The sequence below is a fragment of the Bubalus bubalis genome, chromosome 3 (genome assembly GCF_019923935.1).
Source record: "Bubalus bubalis isolate 160015118507 breed Murrah chromosome 3, NDDB_SH_1, whole genome shotgun sequence".
NCBI classification, from domain to species: domain Eukaryota; kingdom Metazoa; phylum Chordata; class Mammalia; order Artiodactyla; family Bovidae; genus Bubalus; species Bubalus bubalis.
The window spans coordinates 16,413,325-16,438,791 of NC_059159.1; the positions used below are offsets into that span (position 1 = coordinate 16,413,325).

The 25,467-nt window shown below is 38.0% G+C and overlaps 1 protein-coding gene across 12 annotated transcripts in view; it reads right to left on the reverse strand.

The window, feature by feature from the left end:
- Positions 1-25,467, reverse strand: part of LOC102391025 (EF-hand calcium-binding domain-containing protein 13) — a 96,719-nt gene that overhangs the window by 26,822 nt on the left and 44,430 nt on the right. For all 12 annotated transcript variants that reach the window (XM_044938836.1, XM_044938845.1, XM_044938839.1 and 9 more), the window contains 9 exons: positions 25,062-25,115; positions 17,259-17,363; positions 16,675-16,728; positions 11,747-11,851; positions 11,057-11,110; positions 10,354-10,458; positions 4,331-4,384; positions 2,683-2,787; positions 1,009-1,062 (listed from right to left, as the gene is read on the reverse strand). In XM_044938836.1, the coding sequence (XP_044794771.1) occupies positions 1,009-1,062; positions 2,683-2,787; positions 4,331-4,384; positions 10,354-10,458; positions 11,057-11,110; positions 11,747-11,851; positions 16,675-16,728; positions 17,259-17,363; positions 25,062-25,115 (690 nt within the window). The remainder of the gene's footprint in view (positions 1-1,008; positions 1,063-2,682; positions 2,788-4,330; positions 4,385-10,353; positions 10,459-11,056; positions 11,111-11,746; positions 11,852-16,674; positions 16,729-17,258; positions 17,364-25,061; positions 25,116-25,467) is intronic.

The window sequence follows — 25,467 nt, forward strand, 5'->3', positions numbered from 1 at the left end:
GTGCAGTCTTGGAAAGTCTGCTCTACCACAGTCATGGCTCTAACAGGGGGTTGGACACTGAGACCTGTGGTAGGGACATTTGGATGGATGCACTTATTGCCTCATTAAAGACAGTGTTCCATAGACCCTCTTGAGGAACATAGTTATTTGATGGATCTTCAGGTCTTACATAATAGATTCATTCTGGTATACCCAATTTATTTGAACTTTTTGTTCTCTCCTCAGCATTGTATCAAGGCAGTTCTGGCATTTTCACCTAATTTGATGTGGGCCATTGTCTTCCAAGCTCCTAGGAGCCAACCCAGACATTTACTGTCCACTCCAAGTAGTTTTGGCTGGGCATTAAAACTGGACTTACAGGAACAAGCACCTACATCAACAAACTCTTCCTATCCAGCCTCAGCCTCATTTTCCACACTCTATTCTGGGTTATACTTGAAGATATTCTCCCAGAAATGCTGTCCTAGTCCTTGCCAGTACATATCAGCCAAGTATTGCAGTTCCTTCTATGAATAATCTCTTTATCCTTTAGAAGGGTCAGCACTTCTTCAGTTGGGTCAAGCTGAGACTTGAATCTGTTATAGGTCCCGTAGCCAGGAAGGGAAAGTACTGTCTTTCAAAGTATTTGCCTCAGTTGAGGCTTCTACATAGCTTTTTGGAAAGGAACAAAGCTCCAAACCTCTAGTAAGTAGGAATGGCCCAATTTCATGAGACTAGAAATTCAGGAGAATTGGGGGACCAGTTAGGTGAATTTGAAGCAAAACTTGATTTTTTTTTTTACTGTACTAACCAAGATAAAAGATTTATGAGAACTACTCTAGAGAATTAAAGTCTTTCTACCAAGACATGACACTAAAATTTTAATACTGAAACATAGGTACCACTAAGTCCAACTCTACACAAATATTTACATTAAGCAGTATAATGCAGAATCAACATGACAATTATTGTTAATGGCAAAACATAATTACCATACCAATCTTAGGTTTATAGTGACTTTATACTCACCTGTAATGACTTTCACTTCTTCCATCAAATTATGCAGATCAACATTTCCATTTGCTACAAGTAAAAGTCCAAAAGAAACACATAATAATGGTATGACCTTAGGAAATATATAAAAATTACTCATATAGTATAATAAAGTCAGCTAAATTAGGCTCACATCAAAATTTAAAGGAACACTCCTTTAAATTTTGGGATTTTGAAGATTTATGTCATATTAATAAAGTTTTTTGGAGATCATAAACTCTGGGCCAGAGAGAAGGCTGGCTTTTGGCGAGCCCTTCTGTTTTATAAGTATAATTATCAAAATTTCCTTGATGCTGACTGATATTCTGGTACTGCCAAAGATCTGACCGAGGCCCTAATCAAGCCTGGAGCATTCAGTGAAGACAGCATGTGGGGGTTAATATCTGAGATGAGTAAAGTAATTAGCAGGAGCTAATCAGAAGAAGGAGAAGGAGAAAGGGTTTTTAACAAGTAGGAGATAAGTTAATACTGTGATACTTGAAGTATCTGGTTCCTAGACCAGCTACATAGGCATCATGTAGGAACTTGTTAGAAATGTGAATTCTAGGGCCCCATCTCAGACCTACTGAATTAGAAACTGGGTATGTGGCCTAGGAATTTGTGGTTCATCAAATCTGAGAAATTCTTATACACACTCAAGCTCAAGAACCACTATGATAAGCAAAATGGGTCTGGGATAGCATGCTATGTATGAGCAGTGTAGGATGGCTGGACATAGACTTGGATTACTGTGATATTGAATGGTTTGCCTTGGAAACGAACAGAGATCATTCTGTCGTTTTTGAGATTGCATCCAAGTATTGCATTTCGGACTCTTTTGTTGAGTATGATGGCTACTCCATTTCTTCTAAGGGATTCCTGCCCGCAGTAGTAGATATAATGGTCATCTGAGTTAAATTCACCCATTCCAGTCCATTTTAGTTCGCTGATTCCTAGAATGTTGATGTTCACTCTTGCCATCTCCTGTTTGACCACTTCCAATTTGCCTTGATTCATGGACCTGACATTCCAGGTTCCTATGCAATATTGCTCTTTACAGCATCTGGACCTTGCTTCTAGCACCAGTCACATCCACAGCTGGGTATTGTTTTTGCTTTGGCTCCATCTCTTCATTCTTTCTGGAGTAATTTCTCCACTGATCTCCAGTAGCATATTGGGCACCTACTGACCTGGGGAGTTCCTCTTTCAGTATCCTATCATTTTGCCTTTTCATACTGTTCATGGGTTCTCAAGGCAAGAATATTGAAGTGGTTTGCCATTCCCTTCTCCAGTGGACCACATTCTGTCAGACCTCTCCACCATGACCCACCCGTCATGGGTGGCCCCACAGGGCATGGCTTAGTTTCATTGAGTTAGACCAGGCTGTGGTCCGTGTAATTAGATTGACTAGTTTTCTTTGATTATGGTTTCAGTGTGTCTGCCCTCTGATGCCCTCTCGCAACACTTACCTTCTTACTTGGGTTTCTCTTACCTTGGATGTGGGGTATCTCTTCATGGCTGCTCCAGCAAATCTTAGGTTACTCTCACCTTAATATTGAGGTCTCTTCTAAGCTTTTAAGTATTTATCTGGCACCAATTATAATTATTTTTTAAGGCTATCACATAGAAGATAACGGGAAAAAATGCCCTAAGAATATCTCTAGTGCTCACCATCAACTTGTAGCTTTTTTGACAATTTAGCAAATTCTTCTTCTGTGAGCTTGACTCCCATATTTTCCAAACTCTTATGGAGATTATTCTTTTTAATCTTCCCCTCTTAAGACAGAGACAGTAAAGCAACATTTGAAATAAGTCATATAATAGCAAAACAAGGAAAATATTTAAAAGGTGTTATTAGTATTAACTTTAATGACCACATAGTAAAGCAAAAGAGATAATATATTTCATGATTTTGTTATCATTTTATTTCAAAAAGGCTGAAACTACTATGAGGTACCATTTCACACCAGTCAGAATGGCTGCGATTCAAAAGTCTACAAGTAATAAATGCTGGAGAGGGTGTGGAGAAAAGGGAACCCTCTTACACTGTTGGTGGGAATGCAAACTAGTACAGCCACTATGGAGAACAGTGTGGAGATTCCTTAAAAAACTGGAAATAGACCTGCCTTATGATCCAGCAATCCCACTGCTGGGCATACACACTGAGGAAACCAGAAGGGAAAGAGACACGTGTACCCCAATGTTCATCGCAGCACTGTTTATAATAGCCAGGACATGGAAGCAACCTAGATGTCCATCAGCAGATGAATGGATAAGAAAGCTGTGGTACATATACACAATAGAGTATTACTCAGCCATTAAAAAGAATACATTTGAATCAGTTCTAATGAGGTGGATGAAACTGGAGCCTATTATACAGAGTGAAGTAAGCCAGAAAGAAAAACACCAATACAGTATACTAACGCATATATATGGAATTTAGAAAGATGGTAACAATAACCCTGTGTACGAGACAGCAAAAGAGACACTGATGTATAGAACAGTCTTATGGACTCTGTGGGAGAGGGAGAGGGTGGGAAGATTTGGGAGAACGGCATTGAAACATGTAAAATATCATGTATGAAACGAGTTGCCAGTCCAGGTTCGATGCACGATACTGGATGCTTGGGGCTGGTGCACTGGGACGACCCAGAGGGATGGAATGGGGAGGGAGGAGGGAGGAGGGTTCAGGATGGGGAACACATGTATACCTGTGGCGGATTCACTTTGATATTTGGCAAAACTAATACAATTATGTAAAGTTTAAAAATAAAATAAAATTAAAAAAAAAAAAAGGCTGAAACCTCAAACAAATGTGTCCCCTTGAAGATCCTAATAGAAAGTCAATATAAGAGAATTATATTTCCTTTATCTATCTATCTATCTGTATTTCCTTTTTCTGTTCTTGGTGACAAGCACACATAGTAAAACAGTGTTAAGGGTCTTAAATAAGTAGAACTGCAGGCCACAACTTAATTCCTCTACACAAAAGGTAGGGTTATTTCTGTTTACTGACTTGATATGTGAGTTATCAGCGCAGTTGACTACTGCTCTTTAACAATGGTTAGATTTTTTCCTTTTTTTTGGTTGGGGTAAATTTTTCCTTTTGATAAGAAGTTGAAAAGAAACTAAGACTATACTGGACTTACTGGTAAGAGAAATTGTATGTTAATAGCAGACAGAATGTAGTCATGCTAAAAGAATCATAAATGACAAATTATATAAAGACAAGATTTATACTTGAATGATATGTCTGAAGGACTTTGATAATATAAATTTAGAGAATCTAGATAATATGCTTTAAAATTTTGTTTCTTACTTTTGAGAGACTTCACACTCTTCATTAATCTATTATGATATAACTTTCCAGCAGCTGTAAGAAAAGCCATAATTCACATAATGGTAAATTTAGTAAGATATAAAATAATATGAATTAAATAATTTCAGAAATAGAAAATTTTAAACTTTTTATCCGTATACAAAATCAATTATTTTTATATAGTAGCAATGAGTAATTCAAAAATATACTAAGAAAGCAGTTCCATTTACAAAAGCATCAAAACAAGTAAAATGCTTAAGAATAAATTTAACAAAAGTGCAAAACTTATACTCGGAAAATTATGAAACACTGTAGAGAGAAATGAAAGAAGATATAAATAAATGAAAAGATATCCACATTCATGGATTGGAAGATCTAATACTGTGAGGATGACAATACTCCTCCAACTGATCTACAGAGTCAATGCAATCTTGTCAAAATTCCAACTGGTTTGTTTGCAGAAATTGATGGTCTGATTCTAAAATGCATTCAGTGAAACAGGGACCCCAAGTAGCCAAAATAATCTTGAAAAGGAAGAAAAACTTTTGGGGACTTACACTTTCCAATTTATAAAATACAAAGCTACAGTAATCAACACAGAAGGGTACTAGCATAAGGCTAAATATATAGATCAAAGAAGTAGAACTGAAAGCCCTAAAATAAGTCCTCCAGTATATGGTCAATTGGTTTTTGACAATGGTGAAAATAAGGAAAGAATAGTCTTTTCAACAAATAATGCTGGGAACACGAAATATTCACATGCAAAAACAACATTCTTTTGGATCCCTACGTCAAACCATATACAAAAATTAACTCAAAATGTATCAAAGACCAAAATATAAGAGCTAAAACTATAAAACTTCTAGAAAAAATATGGGTGTAAATTTTCTTGACTTTAGGAAATGGTGTTTTAGATATGACTCCCAAAGCAGAAGCAAAAAGATTTTAAAAACTGGACATCATCAACATTAAAAACTTGCGCATCAAAGGACAAAATCAAGAAAGTGAAAAGACAATCCACAGAATGGGAGAAAAATTTTGTAAATTACATATTGGACAATAGACTTATGTCTAGAATATATAAAGGATTTGTACCTAGAATATATAAAGAACTCTTACAATTCAACAATAACAACAACAAAAAAGCCCAATTTAAAAATGGACAAAGGATATGAATAGATTTTCCCCCAAAGAACATATACAAACACCAATATGAACAAGGAAAAGATGCTCATAATCATTAATCATCAGGGAAATGCAGATTCTAAGCAGAATAAGATACCACTGAAGGCAATGGCACCTCACTCCAGTACTCTTGCCTGGAAAATCCCATGGACGGAGGAGCCTGATGGGCTTCAGTCCATGGGGTCGCTAAGAGTCGGACACGACTGAGCAACTTCAGTTTTACTTTTCACTTTCATGCATTGGAGAAGGAAATGGCAACCCACTCCAGTATTCTTGCCTGCAGAATCCCAGGGACAGAGGAGCCTGGTGGGCTGCCATCTGTGGGGTCGCACAGAGTCGGACATGACTTGAAGCAACTTAGCAGCAGCAGCAGCAAAGTGTTTTTAAGGGGAGAAGGCAATGGCACCCCACTCCAGTACTCCTGCCTGGAAATCCCATGGACGGAGGAGCCTGGTAGGCTGCAGTCCATGGGGTCGCAGAGAGTCAGACACGACTGAAGTGACTTAGCAGTAGCAGTAGCAGTTACATCCACTAAGATATAATCAAAGGACAGATAATAATAAGTGTTGATGAGAATGTGAAGAAATTGGAACTCTCAACACTGCTGGTGGAAATGTAAAGTAGTACAGCCACTTTGAAAAACACCTTGGATTCCTCAAAATCCAAGAGCTTTTTTGCTCTTGGATTGCCAGAGCTACCATATGACCCAGCAATTCCACTCCTAGGTATATACCCAAGACAAATGAAGACATACATCCAGACAAAAATTTGTATGTTAATGTTCTTAGGAGTATCATTCATAATAATGAAAACAACCCAAATGTCCATCAGCCAATGAATGGATAAATAAAATGTGGTATATCCATATAATATACTATTATTTAGCAATAAAAAGAAACAAAGTATTACCATATAACATGACAGGGATGAACCTTGAAAACATTGTGTTAAATGAAACTAGTTACAAAGAGTCACATATTGTATGATTCCACTTAAAATGTTCAGAATAGGCAAATCAATGGAGACAGAAAAATAGATTAGTGGTTTGCCAGGGCTGAGGGGGATGGAGGAATTGGAGAGTGACTGCTAATTGTGTGTAGGGTATCTTTTTGGGATAATAATAATGTTCTAAAATTGATTGCAGTGATGGATGCACAACTCTGTTAATATGCTAGAATTCATTGACTTGTATACTTTATTGAGTTAATTGTTTGGTATGGGAATTATATCTCAGTAACACTGTTACAATGTTTTACCCCAAATTTTCATCTTTATATAACAAAGAAATTAGAGATGCTTTTCTCAATATTGCCTTGTGGCTCAGCCGGTAAAGAATACGCCTGCAATGCAGGAGACCTGGGTTCGATCCCTGGATTGGGAAGATCCCCTGGAGAAGGGAAAGGCTACCCACTCCAGTATTCTGGCCTGGAGACAACTGAATTGGACACAACTGAGCGACTTTCCGGAGAAGGCAATGGGCATCCCACTCCAGTAGTCTAACCTGGAAAATCCCAGGGACGGGGGAGCCTGGTGGGCTGCCGTCTACGGGATCACATAGAGTCGGACATGACTGAAACAGCTTAGCAGCAGCAGCAGACCGACTTTCACTTTCTTTCACAGTGTAATAAACTTGTCCTGTCCAGCTAGGCCTACTATAATAAAACATTTGTTGTTCAGTCACTCAGTCATGTTGTACTCTTTGCGACCCCATGGACTGAAGGCTTTCTTGTCCTTTACCATCTCCTGGAGAATGCTCAAATTTGTGTCCATTGAGTCGGTGATGCCATCAAACCATCTCTTCCTCTGTTGTCCCCTTTTCCTCCTGCCTTCTGTCTTTCCCAGCATCAAGGTCTTTTTCAATGAGTTGACCCTTCACATGAGGTGGTCAAAGTATTGGAGCTTCAGCTTCAGCATCAGTCCTTCCAATGAATATTTGGGATTGATTTCCAAGGGATCCTAAAGGAAGATCCCTTGGATCTTGCAGTCCAAGAGTCTTCAAGAGTCTTCAAGTCTCTCAAGAGTCTTCTCCAACACACCAGCTTGAAAGCATCAATTCTTTGGTGCCCAGTCTTCTTTACAGTCACATCCATACATGACTACTGAAAAAACCATTGCTCTGACTATACAGACCTCTGTTGGCAAAGGAATGTCTCTGCTTTATAATACGCTGCCTAGGTTTGTCATAGCTTTCTTCCAAGGAGCAAGTCTTTTCATTTCATGGCTGCAGTCACTGTCCACAGTGATTCTGGAGCCCAAGAAAATAAAGTCTGTCGCTGTTTCCATTGTTTCCCCATCTATTTGCCATGAAGTGATGGGGCCAGATGCCATGATCTTATTTTTTTTTTTTTAATATTGAGTTTTAAGCCAGCTTTCTCACTCTCCTCTTTCATCTTCATCAAGAAGTTGTTTACTTCCTCTTTGCTTTCTGCCAAAAGGGTGGTGTCATCTGCATATCTGAGGTTATTATAACAAAACATAAATGTCTTTTTTTCCCCTTTTAATTCTGACTTTTATCCTTAATTTCTTTATTCTTTATTTCTCTTTATCTCTATATTTTTCCTTAATAATATAAGCCCACCAGTGGCCTAAATGATAACAATAGACATTTCTTAGCTCTGATGTCAATTTATACCTGAAGAGTCTCTTGGTTTCTAAAATAAACTCTAAATGACAGTGAGAGTTGTTTTCTTTTTTTAAAAATTGAAGTACAATTGATTTTAAATGTTTCAGGTATACAGCAAAGTGATCAGTAATATACAGATTGGGTTGGCGAAAATTTCATTCAGATTTTTCCATAAGATGTTATATATATAACATTTTCTTCTTTAGATTTTTTTTCCATTATAGGCTATTATAAGATATTGAATATACTTTCCTGTGCTATACAGTATGTGCCTATTGTTTAACTATTTTATATATAGTAGGGTATATCTGTTAATTCCAAATTTATCGCTCCCTGTCCTTTCTCCCCCTTTGGTAACCATAAGTTTGTTTTCTATATCTGTGAGTCCATTTTTGTTTTGTAAATAACTTCATTCATATCTTTTTGTTTTTAGATTCTATATATGGAGATATCATATGATATTTGTCTTTCTCTGACTTATTCACTTACTATGATAATCTCTAGGCCCATCCATGTTGCTTCAAGTGGCATTATTTCATTCTTTTTGATGGCTGAGTAATATTCATTTGTATATACATACACTATATCTTCTTTATCCATTTATCTGTTGATGGAATTTAGATTGTTTCCATATCTTGGCTACTGTAAATAATACTGCTGTGAATATTAAGGTACATGTGTCTTTTTGAATTAGAATTTTCTCTGGATATATGCCTAGGAGTGGGATTGCTGGATCATCAGTATCAGTTCAGTCACTCAGTCGTGTCTGACTCTTTGCGACCCCATGAATCACAGCACGCCAGGCCTCCCTGTCCATCACCAACTCCCGGAGTTTATTCAAATTCATGTCCATCGAGTCGGTGATGCCATTCAGCCATCTCATCCTCTGTCGTTCCCTTCTCCTCCTGCCCCCAACCCCTCCCAGCATCAGGGTCTTTTCCAGTGAATCAATTCTTCTCATGAGGTGGCCAAAGTATTGGAGTTTCAGCTTCAGCATCAGTCCTTCCAATGAACACCCAGGACTGATCTCCTTTAAGATGGACTGGTTGGATCTCCTTGCAGTCCAAGGGACTCTCAAGAGTCTTCTCCAACACCACAGTTCAAAAGCATCAATTCTTTGGCACTTAGCTTTCTTCACAGTCCAACTCTCACATCCATACATGACCACTGGAAAAACCATAGCTTTGACTAGACGGACCTTTGTTGGCAAAGTAATGTCTCTGCTTTTCAATATGCTATCTAGGTTGGTCATAACTTTCCTTCCAAGGAGTAAGCGTCTTTTAATTTCATGGCTGCAGTCACCATCTGCAGTGATTTTGGAGCCCAGAAAAATAAAGTCTGACACTGTTTCTACTGTTTCCCCATCTATCCGCCATGAAGTGATGGGACCAGATGTCATGATCTTAGTTTTCTGAATGTTAGCTTTAAGCCAACTTTTCACTCTCCTCTTTCACTTTCATCAAGAGGGTTTTGAGTTCCTCTTCACTTTCTACCATAAGGGTGGTGTCATCTGCATATCTGAGGTTATTGATATTTCTCCCAGCAATCTTGATTCCAGCTTGTGCTTCCTCCAGCCCAGCATTTCTTATGATGTGCTCTGCATAGAAGTTAAATAAGCAGGGTGACAATATACAGCCTTGACGTACTCCTTTGCCTATTTGGAACCAGTCTGTTGTTCCGTGTCCAGTTCTAACTGTTGTTTCCTGACCTGCATATAGGTTTCTCAAGAGGCAGGTCAGGTGGTCTGGTATTCCCATCTCTTTCACAATTTTCCATATCTTGGCTACTGTAAATAATACTGCTATGAATATTAAGGTACATGTATCTTTTTTGAATTAGAATTTTCTCTAGATATATGCCTAGGAGTGGGATTGCTGGATCATATAGTAACTCAATTTTTGTTTTTATTTGAAAGGAATCACCATACTATTCTCAATAGTGGCTGCACCTACTTACATTCCCACCAACAGTGTAGGAGGATTTCCTTTTTGTCACATCCTCTCCAGCATTTATTATTTGTAGACTTTTTGATGATGGCCATTCTGACCGGTGTGAAGTGTTATCTCATTGTAGACAATGATAGATTTTATACATAACTTGAATTTTAGTTTTTAAAATGTTTTTTTATCATGTTTTATAAGAAATTAAAATTTTAATATGAATCCACAAAAATTCAAGCTCCCTGGAAGCCCCCACAGACATTTGTATGGCTCACCATCAGTTGGCAGTGTTTTCATTAGCTTTTCTAGTTCTTCACTTGCAAGCTCAATTCCAAGATTTTTAACAACATTTTTAACATCCTTAGACTCAATCTTCTCACCTTTAAAATAGATTGGATATATATATCATCATTTCATATAGCAGCAATTATTTCTAAGGAAGTTACTTTATGATGATTAATTTTCAACTTGAGGACTGAAGTAAAAATAAAACATTTTCAACTTTAGAATTGTCAAGTCAAATTTATTTCCTTAATATAAACAAAAGAGTTTCTCCTAAAATTAGAAAAGACCACTTCCATAAAATTTGATCAGTTAATAAAAAGGTACTTATTCAAACAATATTTTAATTTTAAAAACAAGAATTATATAATGAATATAATGAAAATATTACCTTGATCATATTTAGGTTTCATGCTTTAATCTGCCATGCCATGCTATACTAAGGTTATTAAACACTGGTGAAGTGAATTATATTATTGGCATAAACAACAGATTTATAGAATTTAAAAGCAAGGACGAATATAGTAATTTCATTACAAAAACTTGAATAATTTTATATCAATAATTAGGCATTATAGGCAAATATGGGAAGACAGCAGAATTCATGTCAATGATAGAATACTGAGAAATATTAGGGAGAAAAGAGAATTTAATGTAGATAATTGGAATCTTAACTTTATAGTAACTTTCACTCACCTGTGAAATCTGTGACTTTATCCATCAGCATTTCTAGAGAAATTTTCTTATCAACTATAGGAGAAGATCAAAATCACACTGACATATAATACTCATGAATGTGCAAAATGCAAGAATAATTATCATAGTTACACCATGCGTTAGGTGCCATCCTAATTGCTTTATATACTTAACAAAGATTTATTGAACACAGTTTCTAGATTATTATTTTATCTTTTACTTTTTTAATAAGCAAAGAAGAAAATTCTAAATATGAAAACCATACAGTTGCAATGATGTCATTTCTGGCCTATAATATTTCAAACCTATTTGTTTTACTAAGGGAAATGATTCAGATGTGAGTACATCTCAAGAATCGACATTCTTGTATTCAAAATTTGCAAGATTGTACTATTAACAATCATACTGTAGAGAGCATAAAAGTTACCTATATTATACATATCAAAGTATAATGCTTTAATTTTTTTTTAATTTTTATTTTATTTTTAAAAACCTCAAACACAAAATTTCTACTTTAACTTGATGCTCATAAATTCAAATGACATTCATTATGCATTGGTCACTGACATGATAGATCACCCCACTTCTCTTTTCTTCCTACAGAAACTGTCATTTCTCCCATTATATATACTCAATAGTTTTCAACTAAACTTTCCTCATGGTAACTACCATATCTGATAACATACTTACCATCAGCATGTATATTTTGAGTCAGATCTTTAAGTTCTGAATCCGCAAGTTTGATTTCCAGATTGCTCAGAATGGTGTCCAGGTTCTTGATATTAACTTTCCCACCTAAGAAAAGTAACAGAAGACCATAGAGTATTAAATGATTCCAAAAGAAAAGTTTCTTTAACTTTTTTGATACCATATACCCCATTGTGAATTGAGCAGTATATCATTACTCATAAAGTTTATACAGTATTTTAGGCAGGTTATGTACCCACTAAAAAGCCTATTCAAGAATTCCCTCAATGCCTACTAACCTAAGGTTAAGGATATTTGCTCTAAAGTGAAAAATACAAATTAACTAATGTTCAACAATTCTAGCACAGAGACCAAATATTTTAAACCTTCAAGGATGTAAACTATGAAGTTAGAATTAAGGACATTTCTTGGTTACCAATGAGGAGAGGGAAAAGAGGAGGGACAATTTGGGGGTAAGGGGCTAAGAGTTAGAAACCATTATGTATAGAATAAGTAAGCTACAAGGAAATATTGTACATCACAGGGAATATGGCTAATATTTTATAACTCTGTGGTGGTTTAATCACTAAGTCGTGTCCAACTCTTATGGCTCCATAGACTGTAGCCACCAGGCTCCTTTGTCTATGAGATTTTCCAGGCAAGAATACTGGAGTGGGTTGCTCTTTTTTTCTCCAGGGGATCTTCCCAACCATGCAGGCAGATTCTTTACCAATTGAGCTATGAGGGAAGCCCAATAATAACTCTAAATGAATATAACTTTAAAAAATTGTGTATCACTATGTTGTACACCTAAAACATATAAAACTGTACATCAACTATACCTTATTAAAAAAAAAACAAGTCCACTTCTTCTGAAACTTGTCTTGGGGACTAGTCTATACAATATAAAGTTTTAAATGAAGTTCAATAAATGCTCAGGGAATTCTGGTTCTGGGGGCTAATATTCTTTACTTCTAAACAGTATTTAATATAACCTTTGATGAATGAAAACTCCATTTAGTTTTTTTTTTTTTTTGCATCTTACTAAATTCCCTGAATCACTGCTATATTTTTGCTATACAAACTTGAAATGTGGTATTTCTTTTCCTAAAAAAGTTTGGAAAATCACAAGAGAATATGGGACTTCTAAGACAGAACATGAGATTCATCTGCAAAATATAGACTAAATGCTAAAAAAGTACAAATTTGTAATTAGTATACATGACAGATGGTGGCATTTGCAAATTCAGTATCTTGGAAAAAGAATATTATGGGGATCTCATATTCATTTGTGTTCTCATTATGTTTCTCAGTTCAGTTCAGCCACTCATTTGTGTCCGACTCTTTGCAACCCCATAGAACGCAGCATGGCAGGCTTCCCTGTCCATCACCAACTCCCGGAGTTTACCCAAACTCATGTCCATTGAATCAGTGATGCCATCCAACCATTTCATCCTCTGTCGTCCCCTTTTCCTCTCACAGTCAATTCTTCCCAGCATCAGAGTCTTTTCAAATGAGTCAGCTCTTCGCATCAGGTGGCCAAAGAATTGGAGTTTCAGCTTCAACATCAGTCCTTCCAATGAATACCCAGGACCGATTTCCCTTAGGATGGACTGGTTGGATCTCCTTGCAGTCCAAGGAACTCTCAAGAGTTTTCTTCAACACCACAGTTCAAAAGCATCAATTCTTAGGTGCTCAGCTTTCTTTATAGTCCAACTCTCACATCCATACATGACCACTGGAAAAACCATAGCCTTGACTACATGGACCTTTGTTGGCAAAGTAATGTCTCTGCTTTTTAATATGCTGTCTAGGTTGGTCATAACTTTCCTTCCAAGGAGCAAGCGTCTTTTAATTTCATGGCTGTAGTCACCATCTGCAGTGATTTTGGAGCCCAGAAAAATAAAGTCTGCCACTGTTTCCACTGTTTCCCATCTACTTGCCATGAAGTGATGTGACCGGATGCCGTGATCTTAGTTTTCTGAATGTTGAGTTTTAAGTCAACTTTTTCACTCTCCTTTTTCACTTTCATCAAAAGGCTCTTTATTCTTCTTCACTTTCTGCCATAAGGATGGTGTCATCCGCATATCTGAGGTTACTGATATTTTTCCTAGCAATCTTGATTCCAGCTTGTGCTTCCTCCAGCCCAGAGTTTCTCATGATGTACTCTGCATATAAGTTAAATAAACAGGGTGACAATATACAGGCTTGATGTACTCCTTTTCCTATTTGGAACCAGTCTGTTGTTCCATGTCCAGTTCTGACTGTTGTTTCCTGACCTGCATACAGATTTCTCAAGAGGCAAGTCAGGTGGTCTGCTATTCCCATCTCTTTCAGAATTTTCTACAGTTTATTGTGATCCACACAGTCAAAGTTAATAAAGCAGAAGCAGATGTTTTTCTGGAACTCTTTTGCTTTTTCAATGATCCAGCAGATGTTGGCAATTTGATCTCTGGTTCCTCTGCCTTTTCTAAAACCAGCTTGAACATCTGAAAGTTCATGGTTCATGTATTGTTGAAGTCTGGCTTGGAGAATCTTGAGCATTACTTTACTAGCATGTGAGATGAGTGCAATTGTGTGGTAGTTTGAGCGTTCTTTGGCATTTCCTTTCTTTGGGACTGGAATGAAAACTGACCTTTTCCAGTCCTATTGCCTCTGCTGAGTTTTCCAAATTTGCTGGCATATTGAGTGCAGCACTTTCACAGCATCATCTTTCAGGATTTGAAATAGCTCCACTGGAATTCCATTACCTCCACTAGCTTTGTTCGTAGTGATGCTTCCTAAGGCCCACTTGACCTCACATTCCAGGATGTCTGGCTCTAGGTCAGTGATCACACCATCATGATTATCTGGGTTGTGAAGATCTTTTTTGTACAGTTCTTCTGTTTATTCTTGCCACTTCTTAATATCTTCTGCTTCTGTTAGGTCCATACCATTTCTGTCCTTTATTGAGCCCATCTTTGCATGAAATATTCCCTTGGTATCTCTAATTTTCTTGAAGAGATCTCTAGTCTTTCCCATTCTATGGGAAAAGACTTCTCTATTTCTTTGCACTGATCACTGAAGAAGGCTTTCTTATCTCTCCTTGCTATTCTTTGGAACTTCGCATTCAAATGGGTATATCGTTCCTTTTTTCCTTTGCTTTTCACTTCTTCTCACAGCTATTTGTAAGGCCTTCTCAGACAGCCATTTTGCTGTTTTGCATTTCTTATTCTTGGGGATGGTCTTGATCCCTGTCTGCTCTACAATGTCACGAACCTCCATCCATAGTTCATCAGGCACTCTGTCTATCAGATCTAGACCCTTAAATCTATTTTTCACTTCTACTGTATAATTGTAAGGGATTTGATTTAGGTCATACCTGAATGGTCTAGTGGCTTTCCCTACTTTCTTCAATTTAAGTCTGAATTTGGCAATAAGGAGTTCATGGTCTGAACTACAGTCAGCTCCTGGTCTTGTTTTTGCTAACTGTATAGAGCTTCTCCATCTTTGGCTGCAAAGAATATAATCAATCTGATTTTGGTGTTGACCATCTGGTGATGTCCCTGTGTAGAGTCTTCTCTTGTGTTGTTAGAAGAAGGTGTTTGCTATGACCAGTGCGTTCTCTTGGCAAAACTCTATTAGCCTTTGCCCTGCTTCATTCTGTACTCCAAGGCCAAATTTGCCTGTTACTCCAGGTGTTTCTTGACTTCTTACTTTTGCATTCCAGTTCCCTATAATGAAAAGGACATCTTTTTTGGGTGTTAGTTCTAAAAGGTCTTGTAGGTCTTCATAGAACCATTCAACTTCAGCTTCTCCAGCATTACTGGTTGGGGCATAGACTTGGATTACTGTGATATTGAATGGTTTGCCTTGGAAATGAACAGAAATCATTCTGTCATTTTTGAGATTGCATCCAAGTACTACATTTCAGACTCTTTTTTGACTATGATGGCTACTCCATTTCTTCTAAGGGATTCTTGCCCACAGTAGTAGATGTAGTGAACATCTGAGTTAAATGCACCCATTCCAGTCCATTTTAGTTCACTGATTCCTAGAATGTCGACATTCACTCTTGCCATCTCCTGTTTGACCACTTCCAATTTGCCTTGATTCATGGACCTAACATTCCAGGTTCCTATGCAATATTGCTTTTTATAGCATCGGACCTTGCTTCCATTACCTTCACATCCACAATTGGGTGTTGTTTTTGGTTTGGCTCCATCTCTTCATTCTTTCTGGAGTTATTTCTCCACTGATCTCCAGTAGCATATTGGGCACCTACCAACCTGAGGAGTTCATCTTTCAGTGTCTATCTTTTTGCTTTTTCATACTGTTCATGGGGTTCTCAAGGCAAGAATACTTAAGCGGTTTACCATTCCCTTCTCCTGTGGACCACATTTTGTCAGAACTCTCCACCATGACCCATCTGTCTTGGGTGGCCCTACACGGCATGGCTCATAGTTTCATTGAGTTAAACAAGGCTGTGGTCCATGTTATTAGATTGGTTAGTTTTCTGTTATTGAGAAGGACAAGAGGCTTATGGAAGCTTCCTGATGGGAGAGACTGACTGAGAGGGAAACTGGGTCTTGTTTTGATGGGCGGGGCCTTGCTCAGTAAATTTTTAATCCAATTTTCTGTTGGTGGGTGGAGCTGTATTCCTTCCCTGCTATTTACCTGGGGCCAAACTATGGTGGAGGTAGTGGAGATAATGGTGACCTCCTTCAAAAGATCCCATGTATGCACTGCTACACTCAGTGCCCCCAACCCTGCAGCAGGCCACCACCAACTCACATCTCTGCTGGAGACTCCTGGACACTCAGAGGCAAGTCTGGGTCAGTCTCTTGTGGGTCACTGCTCCTTTCTCTTGGGTCCTGGTGCACAAGGTTCTGTTTGTGCCCTCCAAGAGTATTTCCCAGCCCTGTGTAAGAGGGCTTATGTTTGTCACTCACCTTTAAAAGACTTCACACCTTTCAGCAATCTGTTCTTAAAGACCTTGTTATCATCTACCAAAAAAAGGGCAAAATTTAGGTCATAGAGAAATTACGTGGCTATTAGCTAAAATTATTTCAGTAAAGCTAGGACTTTCATGATTTGCCAAAATCAATTTTGAAAGAAAATTAGGGAAAGTTTATCAAAATGTTAACATGCAGGTATCGTATAATATACAGAACTCTTTTTTGATGTGATTCCACCTCTTACCTTTCATTCCCTTCTAGTTTGGCATTACATATTTTCCTTTTTTAGTTTCTCAAATCACCTACAGGTACTTAAGAGATGAGGGTAACCTCTGAAATTTCTTCCCCTTGATAGCATGATTCAACATGATGGGGACACTTTACTCTAAAACTAAAAGGCAACTGCATAGATGGGAATTTCTCTCAGGAATAAATGAACATTTAGATTATTTTGAGTAGAGTTCTTTTTTATTTTTTGCATCTTAGCAAATGGTAATAGTTTCAGTTTTCCAAAAATAAATAGATAAATAAAAGCTTAAAGAACCCTTTAAGGTCATATCAATATTTGAAATGCTTACCATTGAAAGGCAGATTTTTCAACAGTTTCAAGTATTCTTTATCTGTGAGCTCTATTCCCATGTTTTTCAGAGTGGTTTTCACATCTCTGACATCAACTTCCCCTCCTTAAAGAAGATAGACAACACTGCATGTATGAATTTAAAAGTTCATGTTATGGTTCCAAATAGGGAAGATTCGTCTTTGGCTATGTGGTATGAATAGACATAGAATGAAGAGCAAAGGCCGATGAGACCCCTCTGAGTACACTGAGTATGACACTCACAGAAAAGTAATTTGTGCTCTAAATGCTAATAAAGGGAGGCATAATCATGATGACAATGTCAGGGCAGCTCTGAAATCCGTGAAATCTACATTATTTATTTCTCTATTCAATTAGAATATTGTAAATAATTTACTTATTCAAAAAATTGTATCAAGGTAATATCTGTTCGTCTCATCTTTGTTAAGTATCTGGAGTTTTCACTAAAGTTTTACTTCACTTTATTTTTACTTTATTTTATTGAAAACTAATATAGAGCTTGGTTGTTGTAACAAAGAAAAAAGCAAAATAAGAGGAATCGATCAAGATGGCAGAGTAAGAGGACATGGAAGTCACTTTCCCCCATGAACACATGAACAATACAGTGGGTATATGTATAAGTATACCTTATTAACTTTGCTGTATAGCAGACACTAACACAGCATTGTAAATCAACCATGCTGCTGCTATTGCTGCTGCTAAGTCACTTCAATCATGTCAGATCCTTTGCGACCCTATGGACTGTAGCCTGCTAGGCTCCTCTGTCCAAGGGATTCTCCAAGCAAGAATACTGGAGTGGATTGCCATGCCCTCCTTCAGGGAATCTTCCCGACCCAGGGCTTGAACCTGCATCACTTATGTTTCTTACATTGGCACGCAGGTTCTTTACCACTAGTGCCACCTGTGCTTAGCCGCTCAGTCGTGTCTGACTCTTTGCAACCCCATGTACTGTAGCTTGCCAGGCTCCTCTGTCCATGGGGATTCTCCAGGCAAGAATACTGGAGTGGGTTGTCATGACCTCCTCCAGGGGATATTCCCAATCCAGGGATCGAACCCAGGTCTCCTGCTTCGCAGGCAAATTTTTTACTCTCTGAGCCACCAGGGAAGTGCAATCTGGGAAGCCCCAAATAAACTATACTGCAATAAAAAAATTTTTTTAATCTATATGTGGAACAATTCTCACTGAAAGCTAACTGAAAACTGGCAGAAAGACTCTTGTACAGCCATGGTTGTAAGAAAGACCCACATGCAATCAGGTAAGAAGAGAAGAAGAGTGATCAGATCAGGACCTGTGCGCCTGGGAGGGAACTCAGAGGAAAAAGGGAGAATACACGGACAAAGACCCACCTTGGTGGGTGTGTGGCAAGACACACAGATTGGGAGCCCCAGCCCTGTGTTCCTAAACATGGGAGGTAGTTGGAGGACGGCTGGGACTAACAGAAGGGCTATAGGAAGCCTGGACTCTGCTCATGAGGAGCAAGCACACACACAATGCCTTGCCTCCTAGTCAGGGGGAAGAGGGCAGTTAGAAGACTACTCTAGTGCTTGCTGGGTTTCCCTTGGTGTGCACACCAGCATGAACTGAGTGAACACTCCAATCTGCGTGGTCTATGTTGCAGCATGGCACAGGATTTAGGGCTGCCATGCCTGGGGAGAAAACTTAACTGTGTCACACACTGGTGACCTAGGGTACAGCCTGGGTTGGTTGGCAGTGACCATTGTTGGCACTTACTCAAGCAGCACATCTGAGGCAGCGTAGAACTCTGATGGTAGTTGCTCCACCATAGCTCACACACTAATATATGCTAAGAGTCCATATGAGCCTGCCTACCTTGTGGTGCATACCCACAAGAGGCAGGGGGAGTGGCGACTGGGAGCAGTAATCAGCTGAGAGACAAAGGGGAATTGTACACAGGTTGTGTCTGAACAGAACAAATGAAACAACTGTCGGCTCCTGCATAGGCAGCTCACTGGAGAAAACTTGGATCTCTGTCTTCAGCGTACATGAGCTGAGAGCATGCAAGGATCCCTTTGCTTCAGCAGTACCCCTTTTGCCGCAAGAGTTCCAGTACTGGGAGAAGTAAAAGCATTCACTTAGAACCAACCGTCAGGGCTTTTAGCTCCAGCATTTTGGGATCAGACTCCAATCCCAATAAGGCTATGAAGGACCACTGAATAGAGAGGAGTTTTCACTTCACACCTAGCTCCAGCTCTACCCATTCCATCTCCATGCATCCCCTCATCAAGGTGATAGCTGCTAGCACACCCTGAGGAAAGACCTGACTTTGCATCCATGTCAAATCCAGCTCTCCTACCAAATGCATTGGGAACATGCAGTCTGTATAGGGACACTCCCAAATAGGACACCACTTAGAGACCTCAACAGACAACTGTTTCACCTAAATTCATAGACATAGAGAAAGTTAAGCTAAATAAAAAGGCAGAGGAAGTGGTCTCAATTGAAAGAGCAGGGGGAAATTCTTGAGAAAATAATGAAACAGACATAAATAATTTACTAGATAAAGAATTCAAAGATTTTGTAATAAAAATGTTAACCAAATTAGAGGTTCATGACATTGTACAGGAGACAGGAATCAAGATCATCCCCCAGAAAAAGAAATGCAAAAAAGCAAAATGGCTGTCTGAGGAGCCCTTACAAATAGCTGTGAAAAGAAGAGAAGTGAAAAGCAAAGGAGAAAAGGAAAGATATACCCATTTAAATACAGAGTTCCAAAGAATAGCAAGGAGAGATAAGAAAGCCTTCCTCAGCTATCAATGCAAAGAAATAGAGGAAAACAATAGAAAAGGAAAGACTGGAGATCTTATCCAGAAAATTAGAGCTACCAGTGGAATATTTCATGCAAAGATGGGCTCAATAAAGGACTGAAATGGTAGGGACTTAACAGAAGCAGAAGATATTAAGAAGATGTGGCAAGACTACACAGAAGAACGGTACAAAAAAGATCTTAACGACCCAGATAATCACGATGGTGTGATCACTCACCTCGAGCCAGACATCCTGGAATGTGAAGTCAAGTGGGCCTTAGGAAGCATCACTACAAACAAAACTAGTGGAGGTGATGGAATTCCAGTGGAGCTAATTCAAATTCTGAAAGATGATGTTGTGAAAGTGCTGCACTCAATATGCCAGCAAATATGGAAAATTCAGTAGTGGCCACAGGACTGGAAGAGGTCAGTTTTCATTTCAATCCCAAAGAAAGGCAATGCCAAAGAATGCTCAAAGTACCGCACAATTGCACTCATCTCACACGCTAGTAAAGTAATGCTCAAAATTCTCCAAGCCAGGCTTCAACAGTCTGTGAACCGTGAACTTCCAGATGTTCAAGGTGGTTTTAGAAAAGGCAGAGGAACCAGAGATCAAATTGCCAACATTCTCTGGATCATCAAAAAAGCAAGAGAGTTCCAGAAAAACATCTATTTCTGCTTTATTGACTATGCCAAAGCCTTTGACTGTGTGGATCACAATAAACTGTGGAAAATTCTGAAAGAGATGGGAATACCAGACCACCTGACCTGCCTCTTGAGAAATTTGTATTCAGGTCAGGAAGCAACAGTTAGAACTAGACATGGAACAACAGACTGGTTCCAAATATGAAAAGGAGTACGTCAAGGCTGTATATTGTCACCCTGCTTATTTAACTTATATGCCTGGAAAATCCCATGGATGGAGGAGCCTGGTAGGCTGCAGTCCATGGGGTCTCTAAGAGTTGAACACGACTGAGCGACTTCCCTTTCACTTTTCACTTTCATGCATTGGAGAAGGAAATGGCAACCCACTCTAGTGTTCTTGCCTAGAGAATCCCAGGGACGGCGGAGCCTCGTGGGCTGCCGTCTATGGGGTCGCACAGAGTTGGACACGACTGAAGCGACTTAGCAGCAATAGCAGCAGAGTACATCATAAGAAATGCTGGGCTGGAGGAAGCACAAGCTGGAATCAAGATTGCTGGGAGAAATATCAATAACCTCAGATATGCAGATGACACCACCCTTATGGCAGAAAGTGTAGAAGAACTAAAGAGCCTCTTGATGAAAGTGAAAGAGGAGAGTGGAAAAGTTGGCTTAAAGCTCAACATTCAGAAAACTAAGATCACGGCATCCGGTCCCATCACTTCGTGGCAAATAGATGGGGAAATGGTGGCAGACTTTATTTTTCTGGGCTCCAAAATCACTGCAGATGGTGATTGCAACCATGAAATCAAAAAACGCTTACTCCTTGGAAGGAAAGTTATGACCAACCTAGACAGCATATTAAAAAGCAGAGACATTACTTTGCCAACAGAGGTCCATCTAGTCAAAGCTATGGTTTTTCCAGTGGTCATGTATGGATGTGAGAGTTAGACTATAAAGAGGTCTGAGCACAGAAGAATTGATGCTTTTGAACTGTGGTGTTGGAGAAGACTCTTGAATCCCTTGGACTGCAAGGAGATCCAACCAGTCCATCCTAAGGGAAATCGGTCCTGAGTGTTCATTGGAAGGACTATGTTGAAGCTGAAACTCCAATAGTTTGGCCACATGATGCAAAGAGCTGACTCATTTGAAAAGACCCTGATGTTGGGAAAGATTGAAGGCAGGAGGAGAAGGAGATGACAGAGGATGAAATGGTTGGATGGCATCACCGGCTCAATGGACATGAGTTTGGGTAAACTCCGGGAGTTGGTGATGGACAGGGAGGTCTGGCGTGTTGCGCTTCATGGGGTCACAAAGAGTCAGACACAACTGAGCGACTGAACTGAACTGAACCAAATTAGAGAAAAGAACAGATAAAAGAAAATTCCACCAAATTTTAACAAGAAACTAGAAAATATAAAAAGATCTACTCAGAAATGAGAAGTAGTTGAAGTAAAAGACACTAAAAGGGTTGAATAGCAGACTAAATGAAACCGAAAAATGCATAAGTGAACTGGAAGATAGACTAATGGAAATCATCCATTCAGAACAGTGAAAAGAAAAACAATTTTTAAAAAATGAAAATCATTTAAGAGATTTCTGGGATAACATTAAGCATACCAACATTCACATTATAGGGGTCCCAGGAGGAGAAGAGAGAGAAAGAAGGGGATCAAAGATGTATTTGAGTAAATCATGGTTGAAAACTTTCCAAACTCAAAGAAGGAAACAGATATCCAGATATAGGAAGGACAGAGGGTCCCAAATGAGAAGAACCCAAACAGACCCACACCAAGACCCACATACCATTTTATTGTAATTAAAATGGGAAAAGTTAAATATAAAAATACAAATTTAAAGGCAGCAAATTTATATTAAAAAACAGAGAGAAAGAGACAAATAAAGGGAATCTCCATAAGGCTATCAGCTAATTTCTCTGCAGAAACTTAGGAGGCCAGAAAGGAGTGACATGCTGTATTCAAAACGCCAAAAGGGAAATCCTGTGACCTACAGTAGTCTACCCAGAAAAATTATCACTTAGAATAGAAGGAGAGGTTAAGAACTTCTAAGTCAAGGAAAAACTAAAAGGGTTTATCAATACTAAGACTACTCTACAAGAAACATAAAAGGGCCTCACCTAAGTGGAAAGAAGGCAAATATATAGTGAAGACTGAGGATCTACCACTTAAATAAACCAGTGTGTAGATTTAAAGACAAAAAATTATAAAAGCAACTGTGAGTACAATAAACAATTGAGGTATAAGCATGAAGATGTAAAATGTGACATCAAATACACAAAATGTGGGAGAGAAGAGTTAAAAATGTAGATTTTTTTTAAAAAATGTGTTTGAACCTAAATGATAACCAATTGAAAACAAGTAATTGTACATGGTTACAGGTCACCATATATGAACCCCATGGCAACCACAAAGGCATACAGTAGACATAAAAAATTAAAATGAAAGGCCACAAGGACACCACTAAAGAAAATCATCAAGGACTTCCCTGGTGGTTCAGTGGCTAAAACTCCATGCTTATAATATAGAGGACTCTGGTTTGAGCCCTGGTCAGGGAACTAGATCCCACAAGTCATAACTAAGAGTTTGCATGCCTCAACTAAAGATCTCGCATGCTGCAAAAAAGATTGAAGATCCTGTGTGCCACAACTAAGATCTGGTGTGGTCAAATAAATAAATAAATAAATATTTTTTTAAAAAGAAACACTAATGAAACCATGGGCTGTTCAAATCTAATACAGTTATGTTAAGTTTAAAAATAAAATAAAATTAAAAAAAAAAAAAAGAAAAAAAAATAAAAAGAAACACTAATGAAACCATGGGCTGTTCAAAAGTATATAATTAAAAAAAGAAATCAAATCACAAAGGAAGAAACAATGAAAAAGAAATGAACAGAGAACTACATGACAACTGGAAAAGCAAGTAATAAAATGGTAATAAGCACATAGTTATCAACATTACTTCAAATGTCAATTGACTAATGTTCCAATCAAAAGACTTAGAGTGGTTGATTAGATTAAAAGCTCAACATCATTGTATATGATGCTTACAAGATACTCACTTCAGAGCTAATGACACACAGACTGAATGTGAGGGTATGGAAAGAGATATTTCATGCAAATGGAAATGAAAAAAAAAGCCAGGGTAGCAATACTCATATCAGACAAATTAGCCTTTAAAACAAAGTCTATAATAAAAGACAAAGGAGGACATCATATAATGATAAAAGGATCAATACAAGTAAAGGATATTATACTTGTTAACATATATACACCCAATACAGGAGAACCAAAATACATAAAGCAAATGCCAAAAGACATAAAGGGAGAAATTGACAATAATAAATAATACTAGGGGACTTTAATGCCCACTTACATCAATAGACTGATCACCCAGACAGAAAATCAATAATGAAACAGTGGCCTTAAATGACATATACAAATAAAGGCACATGAAAAGATATTCAACATCACTATATTAGAGAAATGCAAGTCAAAGTCACAGTGAGATCGCCTATACCTGTCAGAATGGCTATCATCAAAAAGTCTACAAATAATATATTGGAGAGGACATAGAGAAAATGAAACACTTGTTCACTGTTGATGAGAATACAAATTGGTACCGACAGTTTGAAAAATGATATGGAGGTTCCTAAAAAAAAAACTGAATATAGAACTATCATAATATCCAGCAATTCCACTCCTGGATATACATCTGGAAAAATCTGAAAAGTGTTCATAGCAGCATTATTTACAACAGCCAAGATATGGAAGTAACCCAAATGTCCACCAATAGAGGAACAGATAAAAAAATATGTGGCACATATACAATGGAGTATTTCAGCCATAAAAAGAATAAAAGTCTACCATCTGTAGCAATGTAGACGAACCTAGAGAATATTATGCTTAGTGAAATAAGGAAAGACAAATACTGTATGATATCGCTTAGAAGTGAAATCTAGAAAATAAAACAAATGTATACAGCAAAACAGAAACAGACTCACAGATCTAGAAAGCAAACTAGTCGGTATCAGTAGGGAGACAGAATGGGGGAAGGGCATAACAGGGTTATGGAATTAACAAATATGAACTACTATGTATAAAGTAGACAAGCAACAAGGATATATTTTACAGCAAGGGAATTATAGCCATTATTTTGTAATGACTTTTAATGAATCTATACAGTATGCCTGAAACTAATATTAAAAATATGCCAGAAAATAGGTGAATTGCTAGCAATTAGTATAACATTTAACAAATGAAGAGATCAGTGCCACAACTAACATGGCAATTAAGAGATAGTGGTGAAATATAATTATAGTAAATTTAAATATCTTAGATTTATCATTTCTCACCTACCTGTAGTGGCTTTTACTCCATCCATCACCTCCTTCAGATCAACTTTCCCATTAGCTACAAGAAAAAGCTCAATGAAGATAATGTCACAAGTTCAGAAAACAAACTCAAGACGTATATTTTGTGGAAATGATTCCATTAAAAACATTTTTAACTAAGACCATTTATTAAATGCTTGGATCTCAGGGAATTAAGGTGACTTTCATTAATACAGAGGTCTCATATTTCAGAATCTGGGTCAGGAAAAGTATACTTTTCCTCGTGTTTTGGAAGCCATTATAAGCCATTATACATTGAAGATACCATTAGAGTTGGCCCGGTATTCTGGTAACTTTACTTCATGTATGAACATACAGTTGAGGAAGGGATCTCTAAGCTAGTCCGGTATGTCCTAAGATTGCTTCCTGCA